The sequence below is a fragment of the Hyperoodon ampullatus genome, assembly GCF_949752795.1.
Source record: "Hyperoodon ampullatus genome assembly, chromosome: 15".
NCBI classification, from domain to species: domain Eukaryota; kingdom Metazoa; phylum Chordata; class Mammalia; order Artiodactyla; family Ziphiidae; genus Hyperoodon; species Hyperoodon ampullatus.
In genome coordinates, this window is record NC_136928.1 from 17,533,430 (window position 1) to 17,550,861 (window position 17,432).

At 44.4% G+C, this 17,432-nt stretch overlaps 1 protein-coding gene across 1 annotated transcript; it reads right to left on the reverse strand.

The window, feature by feature from the left end:
* Positions 1–7,109: 7,109 nt before the first annotated feature.
* Positions 7,110–14,899, reverse strand: LOC307064152 (protein FAM170A-like; the record flags this gene model as incomplete). The annotated part of the gene is given in 6 exon segments (XM_079720638.1): positions 7,110–7,210; positions 10,797–10,973; positions 10,976–11,584; positions 11,775–12,069; positions 12,396–12,536; positions 14,819–14,899. Coding segments are annotated over 6 exon segments (1,404 nt in total).
* Positions 14,900–17,432: the final 2,533 nt, after the last annotated feature.

A 17,432-nucleotide genomic window follows, 5' to 3' on the forward strand; every position in this document is an offset into this window, starting at 1 on the left:
GCCCTACGTGTGATTTTTTAATGAAATAAAATAGTATAGAAAATATCAGAGTTTCTTAGGAAGAGTACAACACATTGCAGCAGAAACTCTGGGCGATGGCATGAGTGGTGTGAGAGCCAGTGGGAACAGATTTGATGAAAAGAGACATTGGTTAGATATAGGTCATTCAAGCTTCGTTTTAGTAATGTATACTTTTCTACCTGTGTATCTAGGTTGTGAAATAAATGCTGTTTCTTCAGTGGGTCGTGATCCAAAGTTTGAAAAACACAGCTTTCAATACCTTGAATATGCAGTTGGAACTCAAATTTCTAGTAAACTTTAGCTCTAGCCCGTTCATGTTAACTTGTGACTTTGCATGTTCTCATTCTTCAAACGAGATACAAAACATATAGAAAGAGAAGAGAGGCTTTGGTTGATGAATTCAGCAACCCAGATAGAAATTTAGGTGAGAACCAAGCAGTCGTGAGTTCCTGTGGTTAGCTCTCTATCTGTTTTGCTTCTCACCAGCCCTGTGCTGTCCATCACCTGGTCCCAGTTGGAAATCTCTTTCCAGGATTATTGCATAGTCTTTGTACTGGTCACCTGTTGCCACCCTTCTCCTCCCACAGTTTGTTCTTTAGGTGGCAAAGTGATCTTTTGTAACTTTAAGTCAGGTTATGTTGTTGTTTCAAAATTCTCTTGTGGCTTCTTTTACTTAGAATCAAAACCACTTAAAGTGGCTTCTAGAGCCTTCTGTGGGCTGCTGTTCGTTCTCCACCACCTCCCTGAATACATCACCTCTCCTCCCTCTTACCCTATCTTTTCCAGACGTGCAAAGGATGCTTCTGCCACAGAGCCTTTTCCTTGTCCTTCTCTCTGCCTGGAATACTCTTTCACCTGTAATCTTTTAGGCCTCTACTTCTTTCAGTCAGTCACCTTAAAGTTGAGGAGGTGGCTGTCCTCTGACCACCCTATGGAAAATACAGTCCTGTCTTTCTTACTCTCTCTGCCCTGCCTTGTTTTGTCTCTAAGCGTTTCACTCATGTACATTTTGTTCACCTGTTTCTCACCTCTCTTTCTTCCACTGGAGGGTAATCCAGGAGTGCAGGAGGAATTCGGTCTGTTATATGTTTATTGCTCACTAGCCTCAGTGCTTAGCATAGTCTTGGTACATGACAGGAACTCTTAAATATTTCTTGAATAAACGAATGAGTTAATGGATAGAGAAATTAGCCTTCCATGAAAATAGCTAGTAGGCGGTGAACAAATCCGAGTGAATAAGGGATATTGCTAAATGTTTTTTTGTCTTCAAATGAATTCCTAGCCTAATTCTAACTTCTCAGGTGCCCATGATGTGTGTATGTGTGTGTTTGCCTTTCTGTACAAGTTGGCCCTCATCAACTTGCACAAAAAATCTGTATAGAACCTGTAATTATAACCAAACTGAGTAAAATGCTTTCCCTGTGACTTTCCTTGAGCTCTTAGTAGCAGAGCAAATTCATTTGGGGAGGAAATACTGTTGAATGAGGATTCTTATGTCTACTTCTTAGGTAACCCTCCCATAGAAGGAAAGAAATTTCTATTTCCTTATCCCTTATACCAGGGGAGAACAGGTCTCAGAAAACAGCCAGCTGGTGAGTTAGCCTTTCCCTTAAAAGATTTGCGCCGCTGCGTCCCATTTGCCTCCTCCAAAGCCCACCTCACTAATAAGCAATCGATCTTTGTTAGCTCTACAAACATTTTGTGTGTGTGTATGTGCATTTGTATGTATCTTGTAGAAGGCATTTTAGATAATGTCACCTTGAGTGCTTTGATCATTCTTTAATAGTTTCTAGTCTGTTTCTTCTCAATACTTATCACAGGCTATGGAATTTATTCCCAGCTCACTCATAAACCCCATTCTTCACTTTGGAACTCATTCTTGTTAAAGACCAATGTATCTGTGTCCAAAAATTTTCCATGCTGTTTTTAAAGAGACAGCATTCTTCCCTAGCCTCTAAATTTTGACTCCTGCTTGGCAGGGGGAGTGGAGGAACATATTAGGCAGCACAAATGCCTCAGAAGGATCCAGTGCATAGGTCTTCATGCTTTTTTTTAACCCCACTGATTCTTAGAACCTTTTTTAAAATTAATTAATTTTTGGTTGCATTGGGTCTTCGTTGCTGCATATGGGCTTTTCTCTAGTTGTGGTGAGTGGGAACAGCTCTTCGTTGTGGTGCGCAGGCTTCTCATTGCAGTGGCTTCTCTTGTTTCAGAGCACGGTCTCTAGGAACGCGGGCTTCAGTAGTTGTGGCACGTGGGCTCAGTAGTTGTGGCTCACGGGCTTAGTTGCTCTGCGGCATGTGGGATCTTTCTGGACCAGGGCTCGAACCTGTGTCCCCTGCACTGGCAGGCAGATTATTAACCACTGTGCCACCGGGGAAGTCCCGGTTTTTAGCACCTTTCATATTCTCCTCAGCACTAACCCCCTTGGTGTGCTGCCGCCTCGGGTGCAGCCTTTCAACTTAAGCAAAACTGTACTTTCCAGTCCTTTTCCTGTATCTGATACCTGACTTGTAAAAGCTGTTTCGCTTCTCTGACTTGGTTCAAACTTAACCTGGGATTCAGAATTGTAGAGAATCCTAGAGATCAAACTGAGTTCACCTGTGCATGCATTTCTTGAGCCCTGACTAACTGCTAGGCACTGTTAAAGCTGTGAGCACAGCAAAATGCTTGTCTTTATTGATACTGTGTTATGGTAGGAATGACATGTAATTTTTGAAAGATGATTTAAACAGTATGTCAGAGTAGTCATTTGGTTTTAAATGGGTTTCATTAATGCTAAGTATTTGGGAGTTTAACAGACCATCTCTTGGTTTCTGTTAGTATATAAACCAGAGAACTTCATTTGTCGTGCGAAAGATAAGCTGAACCATCCTGAGGTTCATTAAAGTCTCATACTGTGTCTTAAGTGTAAAATCTTGAATCTTTGAACAAAGCTTTCACGTGTCCACATCTCTGAATTCTCTGTCCTTATAGAAGAAAACAATCAAAGTGAGTTGAGGGCCGTTCAAGACAGAGGGTCAGGTGAAGAGCTTTCCTGCTGGCAAATCTGGCAACAAATTGCAAATGACTTAACCAGATGCCAAGACTCCATGATAAATAGTTGTCAGTTCCACAAACAAGGTGATTCCCCCTGCCAGATTGGGGCAGGACTCTATTCAAATTTCTGAAGATGAGAACCGTATATTAAATGATAAAGCAGGTGATCCCAGTAGTACTGGAAATGCAAGGTTTGCAACTTTGAGAGCCCAGGATTCTTGGAGGAAAACTTCATTGACTGAGTCACAGAATTATCAGAATAGACAGCAGCAAATTTCCATGAAAAATAAACTGTGTCAGTGTAAAGAGGATGTTGACACCATCAGTTGGATTTCACATCACCTTGATGCTCATGGAGTACACAAGGGTCAAAAATCTTACGGCTACAGTGATTATAGAAAAGATAGCACGAGGGTTTCAACACTGGATCAGAATACTATGATTCACACAGGACAAAAACCTTACCAGTGTAATGAATGTAAAGAAACCTTCACCGATCTCTCCACCTTTGATCTTCACCAGCAATTACACTCAAAAGAGAAGTCTCATGTGCAGTGAGTGTGGAAAAGGCTTCCGTTGCAGCTCGGTTCTTCATATTCATCAGAGAGTTCACGTGGGAGGAAAACACAGTGAGTGTGATGAGTGTGGCAAGGAGTTCAGTCAGAGCTCACAGCTGCAGACTCCTCAGAAAGTCCACACTGTAGAGAAACCCTTCAAATGTGGGGAATGTGGGAAAGGCTTCAGTCGTAGGTCAGCACTTACTATTCATTGTAAAGTCCCCACGGGAGAGAAACCTTATAATTGTGAGGAGTGTGGGAGGGCCTTCAGTCAGGCCTCTCACCTTGAGGACCATCAGAGAGTCCACACTGGGGAGAAACCATTCAAATGTGACACATGTGATAAGAGCTTCAGTCGGAATTCACACCTTCAGTCCCATCAGAGAGTCCATACGGGAGAGAAACCGTACAAATGTGAGGAGTGTGGGAAGGGCTTCATTTGTAGCTGAAATCTATACATTCATCAGAGGGTCCACACAGGAGAAAAACCCTACAAATGTGAGGAATGTGGGAAAGGCTTTAGTCGGCCTTCAAGTCTTCAGGCCCATCAGGGAGTCCACCCTGGAGAGAAATCATACATATGTAATGTGTGTGGGAAAGGCTTTAGTCGGCCTTCAAGTCTTCAGGCCCATCAGGGAGTCCACACTGGAGAGAAATCATACATATGTAATGTGTGTGGTAAAGGCTTTACTGTGAGTTCAAACCTTGAGGCACATCAAAGAGTCCATACAGGAGAGAAACCATACAAATGTAATGAGTGTGGGAAGAGCTTCAGGAGGAACTCCCATTATCAAGTTCATCTGGTTGTCCACACAGGGGAGAAGCCCTATAAATGTGAGGTATGTGGGAAGGGCTTCAGTCAGAGTTCATATCTTCAAATCCATCAGAAGGCCCACAGTGTAGAGAAACCTTACAAGTGTGAGGAGTGTGGGCAGGGCTTCAATCAGAGTTCACGACTTCAGATCCACCAGCTGATCCATACCGGTGAGAAACCATACAAATGTGAAGAGTGTGGGAAGGGATTCAGTCGTAGAGCAGATCTTAAAATTCATTGCAGAATCCACACCGGAGAGAAACGGTATAATTGTGAGGAGTGTGGGAAAGTCTTCAGGCAGGCCTCAAATCTTCTGGCCCATGAGAGAGTCCACAGCAGAGAAAAACCATTCAAATGTGAAGAGTGTGGGAAGAGCTTTGGTCGGAGTTCACACCTTCAAGCCCATCAAAAAGTCCACACTGGAGAAAAGCCATACAAATGTGAGGAGTGTGGGAAGGGCTTCAAGTGGAGCCTGAACCTCGACATGCATCAGAGGGTCCAGACAGGAGAGAAACCATATAAGTGTGGGGAGTGTGGGAAGCACTTCATTCAGGCCTCAAGTCTTCAGCTTCATCAAAGCGTCCACACTGGAGAGAAGCCGTACAGATGTGACAGATGCAGTAAGGTCTTCAGTCGGTCTTCACAGCTACAGTCTCATCAAAGAGTGCACACAGGGGAGAAGCCTTACAAGTGTGAGACCTGTGGTAAGAGCTTCAGTTGGCGCTCCAATCTAACAGTTCATCACAGAATCCATGCTGCTGATAAATCCTATAAAAGTGATAGGAGTGGTAAGACCATCAGAGAGCCCGCACACGAAAAAAGTTCCATAAAATGATGAAAACAAAACCAAAAGCAACTCAGGTGTCATGTGAATTCTTCCAGTCATCAAGTTCAAAAGAAAAAAAAATCATTTGTTTCATTAAAGTCGGTGTTTCAGCCATAGCTCAACATGTCCCAGTAGTCAGGAGGCCACACGGCAGAGAACTCTGGTAAATGGTGTAGTAAGTTTGAACTTTGACCTCTATTAAATATTAGGGGAGAAGCCTTAGTGTGAGTTTTAGCAGGCCTTGTACAAAAGTATGATGAACATGCCAAAATTTATGCCCATTACAACGTAAATTCCACAAATGCAGCGACGTTTGTTCTGAATCTACAGTCTGAGCATTGTCAGCTACTTTGTAGGTGCTCGATATTTGTTCAGTTAATGAATGAGGAAAAACTTTTTGAAAATTATGTTGCAATCCCCTCCAAAATTTCATACAAATTTGTATTCAGAGCAGTTAACCTAAATCTGGCCTTCAAAGTAATTCAGGGAGACAAAAATTTGAAGTGTTAGAAAACCACTCAGTATTGCAATTTGTAATATTAATGTGGCATCGTCCTGTTATGATGAGCTCCATTTGTCTCCCCCCAGCCTCGCTTCAAGTTGGATCTTATCTTGGACTTTGTCTATCTAATATTCTGTGAATCTTATACAGTACAAATTTGGTTATCTTTTGTGACAGTATAGACTTACTGAAAATGGATTATTCATCTTGCAATACAGAAAACATACTGTTGACCCTTTTTTCAAGAATGTCAAGGCAGAGGTTTAAGTGTCAGAAAGAGTTACTAATGACAGTGACAGAGGACAAACATTTCTTAGTAAATGAACTGATCGTTGGTTTCTTATTCACCACGTTTCCGTCTAGGTTTTGATGTGATTGTCTCCCAAGGGTTTTAGCATTACTTTCATCAAGACTTCTTAAGTAGAGAAAAGAGGCTGTTTGAAGTAGATTACTTTTGTCAAGTTCTCTATCTCCTTACTCCTCTCTGGCCTGAGATAAAAAGAAAAAAATTATTTGTTGAAATTTGGTAATTTCATCAAACATATTTATTCAATGACTGACTTGCACACTTTTTCCTAGCGGTGGATTGAAAAATTGATTTTCAAAGTGAAGTTGCTGAGTACATATCAAAACATAGAACGTGTGTCCCTTTGATATAGAAATCATAGAATAGGACCTTATAATTAGGAAATTCAAATAAAAAAGGTGAGTAGCATGTCAATGTTACTAAATTTTGTAAAAGTGAAATATTCAATAGGAATGTCTTTATATTTTAAGATACTTATGTAATAACAGATCTGTTAAAATGATGGCTTAAACTTAATGACAGAAGCATGTAACAGTTTAATGTATTTTAGGTAGGTACATCACATACCTTAATCAAACATGTATGTGTGTGTGTTAATGCATCCTATCATCTGTAAAGGGATATTCACCCTTATGTAAACAGTGGCAAGATTTTCAGGGATTTTTTCCACATTTAACTTCCATATTTTAAATTTTTCATTGAGCATCAATTTTCCAGTAAAATACTGTTATTTTTATAGTAACATAGGTAGTAAAATAATGTAAAATATAATATTAAAAATTACTAAGAACATATTAATCCCTCACAGTAAGAAATCCTATCATCATGAGGTATACATATATATGGCCAAAATTAAGGAATAGACCTCTAGAAATCAGTTATAAAAAGAAAAAATGTATATGGTTATTCAAAGATACAGAATATTAGTCAGTGTAACGGTATATTTATAATTAATGCATTTGAAGTTTAGGATAAATCCATGCAGCCCAGAATATTCTGTTTTAATTCCAACAGTAGAAATTTACACATCCTAGTTCTCCTCCTCAGGCTTCCTTACTGGGTGAATGGATGGATAGCTCGGGGTACCGGCTTGTCCTTTCAAGTGCTTGGTCTGACTGGAGAAGTAGCTGGGTCGTTCCAGACACTATGACACAGAGAACCATTAGCTGTGGGAAAAAAGGAATTTACCCCCCAAAAAACTTTTTAAAATTGTTTACAAAGTAACAGTGATTGGGCAAATCCTGAAGATAGAGAGTGGGAATAGGTAAGTTTTAGAGGTAAAATTTATCAACGATTCCCTGAGGAAAAATGTGCATAGGGAAGAAACCTAGAATGATGGGAACAAGTTGTTAAGGAGGAGGTTTGCATACCATTTCCTACTTCTTAGTCATTTCACTGATGTTTAACACTTACTTGGTTAAAGGGCTTTACTCAGCAAAAGATGTATTTAATGTGAGAGGCAGGTTTCCAAGATTGGTTTCCTAGACCACACCTTCACATGTGTATGTAAAGTCCATGCTACCTCAAATTGCATTGCATTAGATGTCAGAAATCCTAGGGCTTTCTTGTTTGGTTTGGTTTGGTAGATATCAAACCACCAACTCTCAAGGTAATTTGTAGTTTAGTGAGTTAAGTCAAGGGCTGGAAAACTACCTCCTGTGAGCCCAAGCTGGCTCATTGCCTTTAAAGCTTTATTGGAACATAAAAGCTCTTTATTGGCCCATCCATTTATTTACCATCTTTGAGTGTTTCCCATTGTGCTGACAGTGTTCAGTGGTTGTGACGAGCACTGATGGCCCACAAAACCTAAAGTATTTACTTTCTGGCCCTTCAGAGAAAAAGTCTGTTGATCCCTGTGGTAAGCCCAAAAGGTTTGTCTCTGTAAGTGAAAGACCACAAGTAGAGCAGAACTTAGACTTGGTTCAGTGAGGATTCCAGAGAGGTTTCCTTTTTGATTCTCATATCTGCCCTTCTGGTTGACCTTGTTCTTTAGTTTGGTTCAAAGACAGTGGTAGCAACTAGGGACTACCTGTTTCTTTCTTCACATTCAATGAAAGATCTGCTCTTCCATTCTTAGTGATGAGTAGTTCACAACTCACTCCCAGTGCATGGCTTCCTCTAACCTTGACTCCCATCTATGCTAAAGACTAAATCTTTAGCTTTGTATCCAGTTCCATTGGCCTTTGTAGGGCCTTCAGTTTCAACTCCCAGTTGATAGCTTGAGCTCGAAATCTATTTTTACCGTTGGGGATTTTCTGTCTTAGCTTTGAGCTTGGCTACATAGCAACACTTTGGGGGACTTGTTATAATCAGCATTTCTATCTTTCTTTCCTTCCTTTTTATTTCTTTATTTTTTTAAGGGGATCCAAAGTCAAATTCAGTCAGTGGCTGAATGACAACACATTGATTCACAACCTTGTAGATTCTCTTATGTCATAGGGCATCAGTGGGAAGGAGCAGAATCCTGGAAATTTGAGGTGGAAATATATGGGCAGATTGCAACAAAGCTGAGGCCTGTGACCTCTGACCTGTGACCTCTTAGTTGAGCCTGCTGTGCTATTAGAAGGAAGTCTGCCTCTACTCTGAGATAGTTTCCTTGCAGGGGACTGTGGATCCTCAAGACTTGCCTCCACTACCTCTCGTTTTTCCAGACCTAGTAATCAGACTAGAGTCCTTGAAATGGGGACGGGAGCAGGGAAGGGGTGGGTACCCACCGGGTATAAAGGATGACCATGAGGAGACACTATCTGCTAAAATAAGGACTTTTATAATTTATATCAATAGAAACCTGAGAAATAATGTGTGTGGATTTTGTAGGTATTGAAGCAGGTGGGAGTAATGTAATATTGGGTTAGGCTGGATTTGTTGATACGAGTGCATTCAACACCCATTCCAGACTCAGCGTGTTAGCCTGGCTACCTGGGAATGCCTTCAACAGTTTGCTCAAATGACTGAAACCTGTACCCAAAGTTAGCGTCTGCTAAAGTCAAACTGCCAGAACTTTCTAAGTATGTTGTAGCAAAATTTCTTGACGTTGGCATGACTGACATTTTGAACTGGATAGCTCTTTGTTGTTGGGAGCTGTCCTGTGCAATGTAAGATGGGCCAGTGGCACATACTCTTCCCTGCCACCCTAGTTGTAACAATAAAAAGTGCCTTGAGGGCTTCCCTGGTGGCGCAGTGATTGAGAGTCCGCCTGCCGATGCAGGGGACACGGGTTTGTGCCCCGGTCCGGGAAGATCCCACATGCCGCGGGGCAGCTGGGCCCGTGAGCCACGGCTGCTGAGCCTGCGCGTCCGGAGCCTGTGCTCCGCAACCGGAGAGGCCACAACAGTGAGAGGCCCGCGTACCGCAAAAAAAAAAAAAAAAAAAGTGCCTTGATACATACACATGAATGTGCACCAGCCACGTGGGGCTCATTCATAACACAGCTCCTTAAAGAAAAAAGTCTCAAGACACTGCCACATATTTCCTGGGAGGGGGGACCAAAAGTGTCCCCAGCTGAGAACCACCGCTGTAGAAGGTTTACAAAGGCATAGGAATGCCAGACCACTGGAGTGGATTTATCACATAAGATCTGCTCACCCAAACCCCCTATGTGCCCTGGGAGGGCTCAGAGGACACGTATTGTTGAGGGGAGCGTTAGCAGTCTTGGAATGCTCTGTAGCTGCTCTTCTCTGCAGGCCAGGAATGAGAGGGAAATTATGTCATAATGGGCTCCGTAAATTCAGTGAGGCTAATGGGATCGTGGGGCATCATTGGTCAAGTGGAAACACTTCATTGGCAGAGATAAAGTGAGCGTGTTTTTCACAATGAACAGCAAAATGAAAGGGCTCATTAGAATGCTTTGATACACAGAGATTTTTTATACTTGCTCATGTGCTATCTCTAGGGCTGAAATAAATGGGAAGTCTACTAATACCCTACTTGATTTGAATCAGGAGAAAAGCTCTAGGTCTGATGAACATGTCTGACCGGAATCAACATGGGAGTTGTGCTCCCTCAGCCAATTCGATACCATGAGTCAGTTCCCATTTCCAGAGCATCTTGAATGAAGGGCAGGCCGGGTCCCCTTGAGGGAGGTTATACCCTGGTTTACTACCAACTATCCCGAGGGTCGTTTCTTCTCCCTGGAAGGGATAAAACAACTAAGGTAGAACAGGAAGAGACAAGAAGCACTCCAAGCTCTGCTGGTCAGGATTACCCTCCAGCGTTGCCTTAATGCTCAGAGCCACACACACCACAGTGAGCTTGGCTCCAGATGAACTACCACGCAACGAAGGTTCTGGAACATTTCCATATCTCGGGGGACCTCATTTCCACGTGACTCTCTTTCATATTCCCCTTTGTCACAGAAGGCTAGGTCCAGTGGTCAGGCTGAGATCTCGGCTCAGGCCCAAGGCTCTCAGACCTCAAAGTTCTGGTCCTGCAAGGGCCCCTGTCCTCTCTTCAGACCACTCCTGGCTCTCTCTGCCGAGAAGGAGCTGCTGGCAGTACGTCCTCTAAGAGTTGAGGTCCATCGTGCAGACCCTGAGAAAACTCCTAGGAAAAGGCTCCACCTTCTTGTTGAAGTCAACAGAGCTCAATTCCTTTGGAAGTGCTGGGTGTGTCCCAAGTTGATGCAACTGCAGAGCCATTAGGTCAACCAGCACATGTGTGCGGCCCCTTCCCTTAGACTCCTCTGGGCCCTCGTGACATAGGCTCAGAAGACTGCCAGCCTCAAGCCTTACCTCTTCCAAGGACGGCCACACCGTCTTCCAGGATCTTCTGTCCCATGAATCTCAGTTGCTGTGTGGAACTCAAAAGAGAGAAAAGACCCTGCCTGCGGGGTCTCTTCGGGCTGGGGCCTTCTTGCTTCTCTTCCTCCTCCTCCTCCTCCTCCTCCTCCTCCTCGTCCTCCTCCTCGGGGTGATCTCGGATTCCACATTGCCCATCAGCTGGGCCATGGTGAGATGAAAGACACGGCAGCTGAAGCCCTCCAGGACGCCGCCCTTCACGTGCTGCTGGAGGATCTCCAAGGTGGGGAAGACCCGGCAGCAGGCCATGCACCTGAAGCCGGTCTCCATGGTCACCATCCAGTCCGGTGTCCTGGCGCTAGGTCTCTCCTCGACGGCAGGTGACCCTGATGGGCTGCCTGGCTCTGCCCTTTCCTCATCCTCTTTCTCCTCCCCAGTGGGCTCACTGTCAGACAGGAGGTTTTCGGTGGACACATCAGAGGGGTAAGTGCCTACTGTGCACGCATCCTCAGGAAGGGTCACTTCTTCTATCCTCAGCTGCTTTTCAGGCAACTCCAAGGGTTTCTTTGTCTTCCAGGAGACAGCGACACCCTTGTTCACTTGTACCTGCATGTAGTATATTTTCATGCCCCTTTCCTCTTTGTCTGGGTGCAGATCGTTCTTACAGGGTGAAGAGGGTGAGGAGGAGACACAGTGTGATGGGGGAGCGGTCTCTCCTTCTTCCTGAACCTGGGCTAGGGGTGCTGTAGGCTGGGCAGTGTCTCGATGTGATCTCCGGATTCCTGAAAAAGGAAATTAAAAACATAATAACATGCATGGGCCATGCCGGAACCTGAGGGAGCAGGTGTGGTAGACAAGAGAGGGACATTTGCATGACGTAGCTATGTCGTGAGCTTGGTGTCTGTTGGCCGTAGGACGCAGTGGTGTATCTGTTGTCATGTGTGGGCTTTTCATCTGCGTGTTGGGGGATACTGGAGCGGTGTCTGTATACACGAGTGTGGAGTACAGTGGTGAGGGCTGTGGTATGTGAGGGATGCGGCTGGATGCGTGTACGACGAGGAGTGTGAGTTTGGGAATATCGGTGGTGCATTCCTTGTGGAATGGGGCTGTGGTGCAGGAGGAGAGCACTGTGGATCACGTGCTTGGGATTCATGTGCACTGAGAAGGGCTGTGCCTGGAGGGCGCATGTGTGTGTGAGCTGTGTGGACCTGAGCTGGATGGTGCTGCTCTCAGGCTGGAGGTCTATGATGCAGAACTCTGTCCTTCTCTGCAAGCAAAGGCAAAGGGAAACCCTACATTTTCCTCTGAAGATGCTTAATCTGGTCCCTCTTCCCTCCACATCAAGCCCAGACCTTTCCGGCCCCTGCTCCTTGACTTCCCCACCATGGTAGTACCAGGATTCTCACCTGCCCCCCACCCCCGACTCAGCTGGGATCCACGCCCTCGTAACAGCTCAGCCATCCTGCCCAGGCTCCTCCACAGAGCCCTCATCACGTCTGATGACCCTGGGTTTCCTCTCAGCCTCCCTGGGATCTGTGTGCCTCCTGCCTCACAGCCAAGCACCCCCTCTCCTGAGGAGCCCCACGCGCTTACCAGCGTAGATGAGCTTGCGCTGAGAAGAAGCACACGAGAACTGTTTAGGGGCAGAGGAGACCTCCCCTGCCCCTGGGCTGCAGCCTTGGGCCACCACAGTGGATCCAAGGTGAGGGGGATCCTCTTGTGACTTCGAGATTCCTGAGGGAGGAATGAAAGGCTCAGGCTGGGTTCATCAGTCCTCTGTCCAGAAGTATTTACCGAGTGTCTGGCACGTGTCAGGTGCAGTGAATACACACAGTTGAGAGTGTGGTTCCCAGTGGATACTCCAGGATTTAATTCCAATCAGTACTTACTCTGTCACTGTCTAGTTAGTAATGTAGGCCTCGGTGGTGACTGTGAGTGTGTGGGAAGAGTGAGTGATGTGTATCAGTTAAGTCTGTGGTAAGTGTGGGGTTGGCATGGGGAGCACAGTGCAGATGTGTCTTATCTGTGTCTGTGGCCTTTGTGTGCATGGTTTCTGTTCACAAGTCAGGAATTCTGGGACATGTAACTTTTCCTCATTACATGGTGTGGCTTGTATTTATGGTGTGTGTTCATTCATTCATTCACCAAGATTCATTAAGCAGCTACTCCTGTGTATCTGGCACTCTTCCGTTGTTGTAGTCTCTGGTAATGCTGCACATTCTAGTAGGGGAAGACACAGACTAAACAAAAATACAATAAATATATAATACCTAAGCTGGTGGTAAGTATATAAGGGTTGCCAGACTAAGCGAAGAAAAATACAGGGCACCCAGTTAAATTTCAGTTTCAGATAAACCCAGAATAATTTTTTAGTGTAAGTATTGCCATGCAGTATTTGGTCTTACTTACTTTTAGTGTATGTATGGCCCATACAATATTTGGGACATACTGATACTGAAAAATTACTTGTTGTTTATCTGGAATTCAAATTGAACTGGGTAGCCCATATTTTCTCTGGCAACCCTGACATGGGTTTGTGAGACTGTGGTTTACTGTGGTTTGTACAAAGCGGGTCTGGCATTACTCAAGAATGTGTTATAAGTGTGGTGTGTATGACACGTGACTGGTTCTTATAGAGGTATTTAGCGATGGCTAAGGTTAGCTGTGTTTGTGCGAGAGTTAAGGAGATACATATATATATATAGTGTGTGTGTCTATATACATATCTCATCTCCAGCGTTTGGTGTTGGAGGACAGGATTGTGATACAGGTGGGTTGTATGAGAACGTAGTATAGGAGGGATGCGTGTATATACCTCCATGTGCTGTGTGTGGTTTAATACGGAAGTTATATGTGGGGTGTGTGATATTTTTGCTATATCAGAGTGTACATGGGTGTATGAGTTACTGTCTCATAAAACACCCCTAACAAGAATTCTGCATACACTCTTACATACGCCGAGTGTCACCCAGGTCCAGGCAGGGTGACAAGAACTTTACCACACAGACTTTATATCTGATAAGCACTCTACCCCCATTCATCCTGCTCTTCTCAGCACTACCACACACACACACTCACACACACACACACAGGAACATAGAGAAAAATATTCTGAATGGTCAGGGGCAGTCATTGCCTTCCCCAACCTGTCCCAGCCACTGCCTGAAAATCTGCCTGCTGTCTAGACCTCCATTCCCAGGGCCCATCCTACAGTCTCCAGGGTCCTGGGCCTGGTAGGAGCTACTGGGTTCTAATCTGGGGCAGAGACGTCTAGCTGGAATTCTGGGGTGACCACCCCTGCCGAGGGCAAGCTACTCGCGTACATTTAATGCACGCAGGCACCACGTGGGCCGTAGCTCTCAGAGCTCCCCGCAGGACCCTGAGGCCATTTCTCACCCCTGCCCACACGGTCTCAGTCTCTGGAAAACCCTTCCCTTCCCTTGATCTCCTTTGGGAAATTCTTCCTGTTGAAGGAATAAAACCTCCTTGCTTTCAATATGACACCATCCCTAGACAAACAATCTTCTTTCGAAGTGCATTCCACTTGTCCAGATACTTTTCAACAGGGCCTTCAACTCATGGGGCTTCTCTTTCCACTTCGGTAAAAGAGGCCAAGCAACTCATGGGTCTCTCTCAGCATCCTTGCATCCTTCACATCCCCCAGCTCATGACCCCAGGGAAAGATCCAAGAGAATAAGAGAGAAATCGGGGACTGAGAAAAGCTGCACCTCTAGGTCTGTGCAAGCAGGATGCAGCCTGCTGTGAGTCCGACAAAGCTCCAGGCCCGGCTGCCCCAGGAGAGAGTCCTCAGACCAGCGGAGCTGACCTCCCATCTACCAGGGGCATCTGGCAGTTCTGTGCCATCTAACACCACAGGGACGCTCCAGATGGATACGGCAGCATCAGTGAGACAAGGTCTCTCGCTCCCTGCTTCACAGGTGACACGTTCTCAGTCCCCCCCCCCTTCCTAGAGAAGGTTCAGTTTGGCAGAAACCCATGTGCCCCAGACAAGTTGCCCCCCACATTCCTCCTCCGTTCTCGGCAGTTTCCTGGGACTCTTCATTTTCCAGATGTTTCCTCTTTTGTCGCCGTTTCATGGTACCAACTAGAAGTCTCCCTTAGAAGATGCCTCAAGAGATGTCCAACTCCTCCTCTTCCCAACAGGTTGGCCCTTCTTGGCTCTTGGGCAATCCGTTGAAATGATTCAATACAAATAAAAATAGTCAAGTCTCCTAAATGGCTGAAAAACTTGTACCACTTAGTGAACCAGCAGTACTGCCTAGTGCTCACCAGGGCTGTTAAGTTTCCAAGGTTGCCAGGCTCACAGCAGGATTCTGTGACCTCAATGATGACATCAGAGCATTCTGTGGACCTAGGTTCAGCACAGTCTCTGCAATAGCACAGGCCCTTTTTTCAAGAACAATTTCTGTTTCCCAGCCGAAGCTTTCCCGTGAAAGGGAAAGGTTCATACCTTATCTATTATAAATTGTATCATACCGTATCTATTATAAAAGGAACATTTTGATTGGAGATCTTTTAATGTCTTTTATATAGAGATTTAATATGAATATTTTAAATGGTCTCCAGTTTCCCTGTGGATTATTGACATTTTAAACTCTGCACTTCAATTTTCCCTCAATATGTGTAATTTTGTCACGGTTATTTCTGTACTTAAAGATGAGGAACTATATAATTGATTTCTTCATTTTTTTCCCATCTCTTTCCAAGGTACTGCATTTGATTGTGTCTTACGAATGAGTGAAAAATGCTAGTCCTTGAGTCAGGACATTGGGCCCTTTACCAAGTAACTCAACCTATCTGGGCTTCAGCTTGTGTATGTGCGATCAAGAGGCTTGGACTAGCTGACTTTTCAAATGCTGTGTTTCTTTGATTCACTCTCACTTACTGATCTGCTACTTAAGAAGAGGGTCTGTTCTCATAAAGTAGCAACAGTCTTTTCCTAACCTTGGGTTGGGCGGAGTTTAACTGTTCGTACTCAGTTTGTTCGTTATATTTCCTTCTACGTATGCTTAGGTCTAAATAATTTATATGGCTCTTGTGACAATTTTTAGATCTTATTTTTTTCTTATTTTCTCTTACAGTTTCTAATTTGTTATCGCCAGTGTAGAGGAGCCTGATTGATTTTTTAAATTTATTGATCTTGTATGTGTGTGCCTTGTTGAACCGTCTTATTAGTTCCTGCTAGTTTATCTGTGGGTTCTTTTGGGTCTCCTAGATAAATGAGCATATTAAATGTAAATAATGTGTTCTTTGGATAAAGTTTATTTTCTTGCATCTATATATATAGAAGCAATATGTTGAATTGATTTAAACATTTAAATACTTACATACCTGTTATCACAGTTTAACGTTCTTGATCTTATTTTCTTTCAATCAATATTATGTTTTCAAGATTTATCCACGTGAATCCATATAGATCTAGGTCTTTGATTTTTGACTGTTTGCTATTATTTCATCACATGCGTATAGCATCATTTATTTTCCATTCAAGCATTATTGTACAATTGGATTGTTTCCCTCCTTTCTCTAGAATAAGCAATGTTTCCTAGAATATCCCTGAAGATGTGTGACAGTCGAGAAGGGCCAGTCTGCCCGAAGATTCCTACTTGCTTTTAGCCACCTTCCAACAGGCCATCTCCAGCCAGCAATTTGAAGCACACATGAAATGAAAACTCCCCCAAGTGTGGAGATCTTAGGAGCTTCCTAGAAGGTGGGAGGTTAATGATAGGCATCCTGCTGGGATCCCAGGGGAGTCTGAGCTGGCCTGAAGCTCATCTTCCTCCTCCACCTCTCAAGAGAAATGTGGAGGAAAGAAGACTTCCAAAACTGTGAGTAGGCAGAGGGAGAGAGATTGGGGGCCGAAGCTGCAACTGAGGTCTTCAAGTGGGCTGTGAGGACGCAAATCCTCTAGAGAGCCAGGCTCTGCCTTCTGAGCACTTCTCTCCTAAGGCTGCTCATCATTCAGGTGATGGCAGGCATATACAGCCGACTTGGCCCACACTGTCACAGAAAGCCTTATCAGAATCTCTTCTTCTTCATACACTCGTGTGTCTGTTACTTGGTTATTGCCTTTGGTACTCCACTGATGTGAACCACAGTCGCCAGGGGATGGAGGACACTAGTGACCCATCTTGCTCTGTGGCCTCAGTCCACAGCTTGAGGGTAAGGGACGAGGCCAAATGAAGGTCAAGAAGGAAGGATGGAGTTTGAAGAGAAGACCTGAGTTAAGGGTGTCTTCTCAAGTCTTGATGAATGAAATGTAGCTCCAGTACCTGATGTCCTGCTTGTTCTCAAGGGTGACCACGGGGCTGGGTGCACTCAGTGAAGGAACCGTATACACTTAGTATTGCCTTGCTTCCTCACACTTGCCCTCCTCTGATACACACTCTGCAAGACTGATCTTCCCATGAAACAACTTTCCTCCTGCCACTGTCATCTCATGAACATTTGCTTCCCCTTCCTAGTGTCCCCCTAGAATGCCATTGCAGCCAATTCATAATTTGATAATCATGCTTCTTACCATAGTCTCAGCAACTTCTGATAAATTTTATTCACTTTATTCCATAGTCTTCACACATCAATAATCTTCCTTAACTTCCTAGCTGTAGG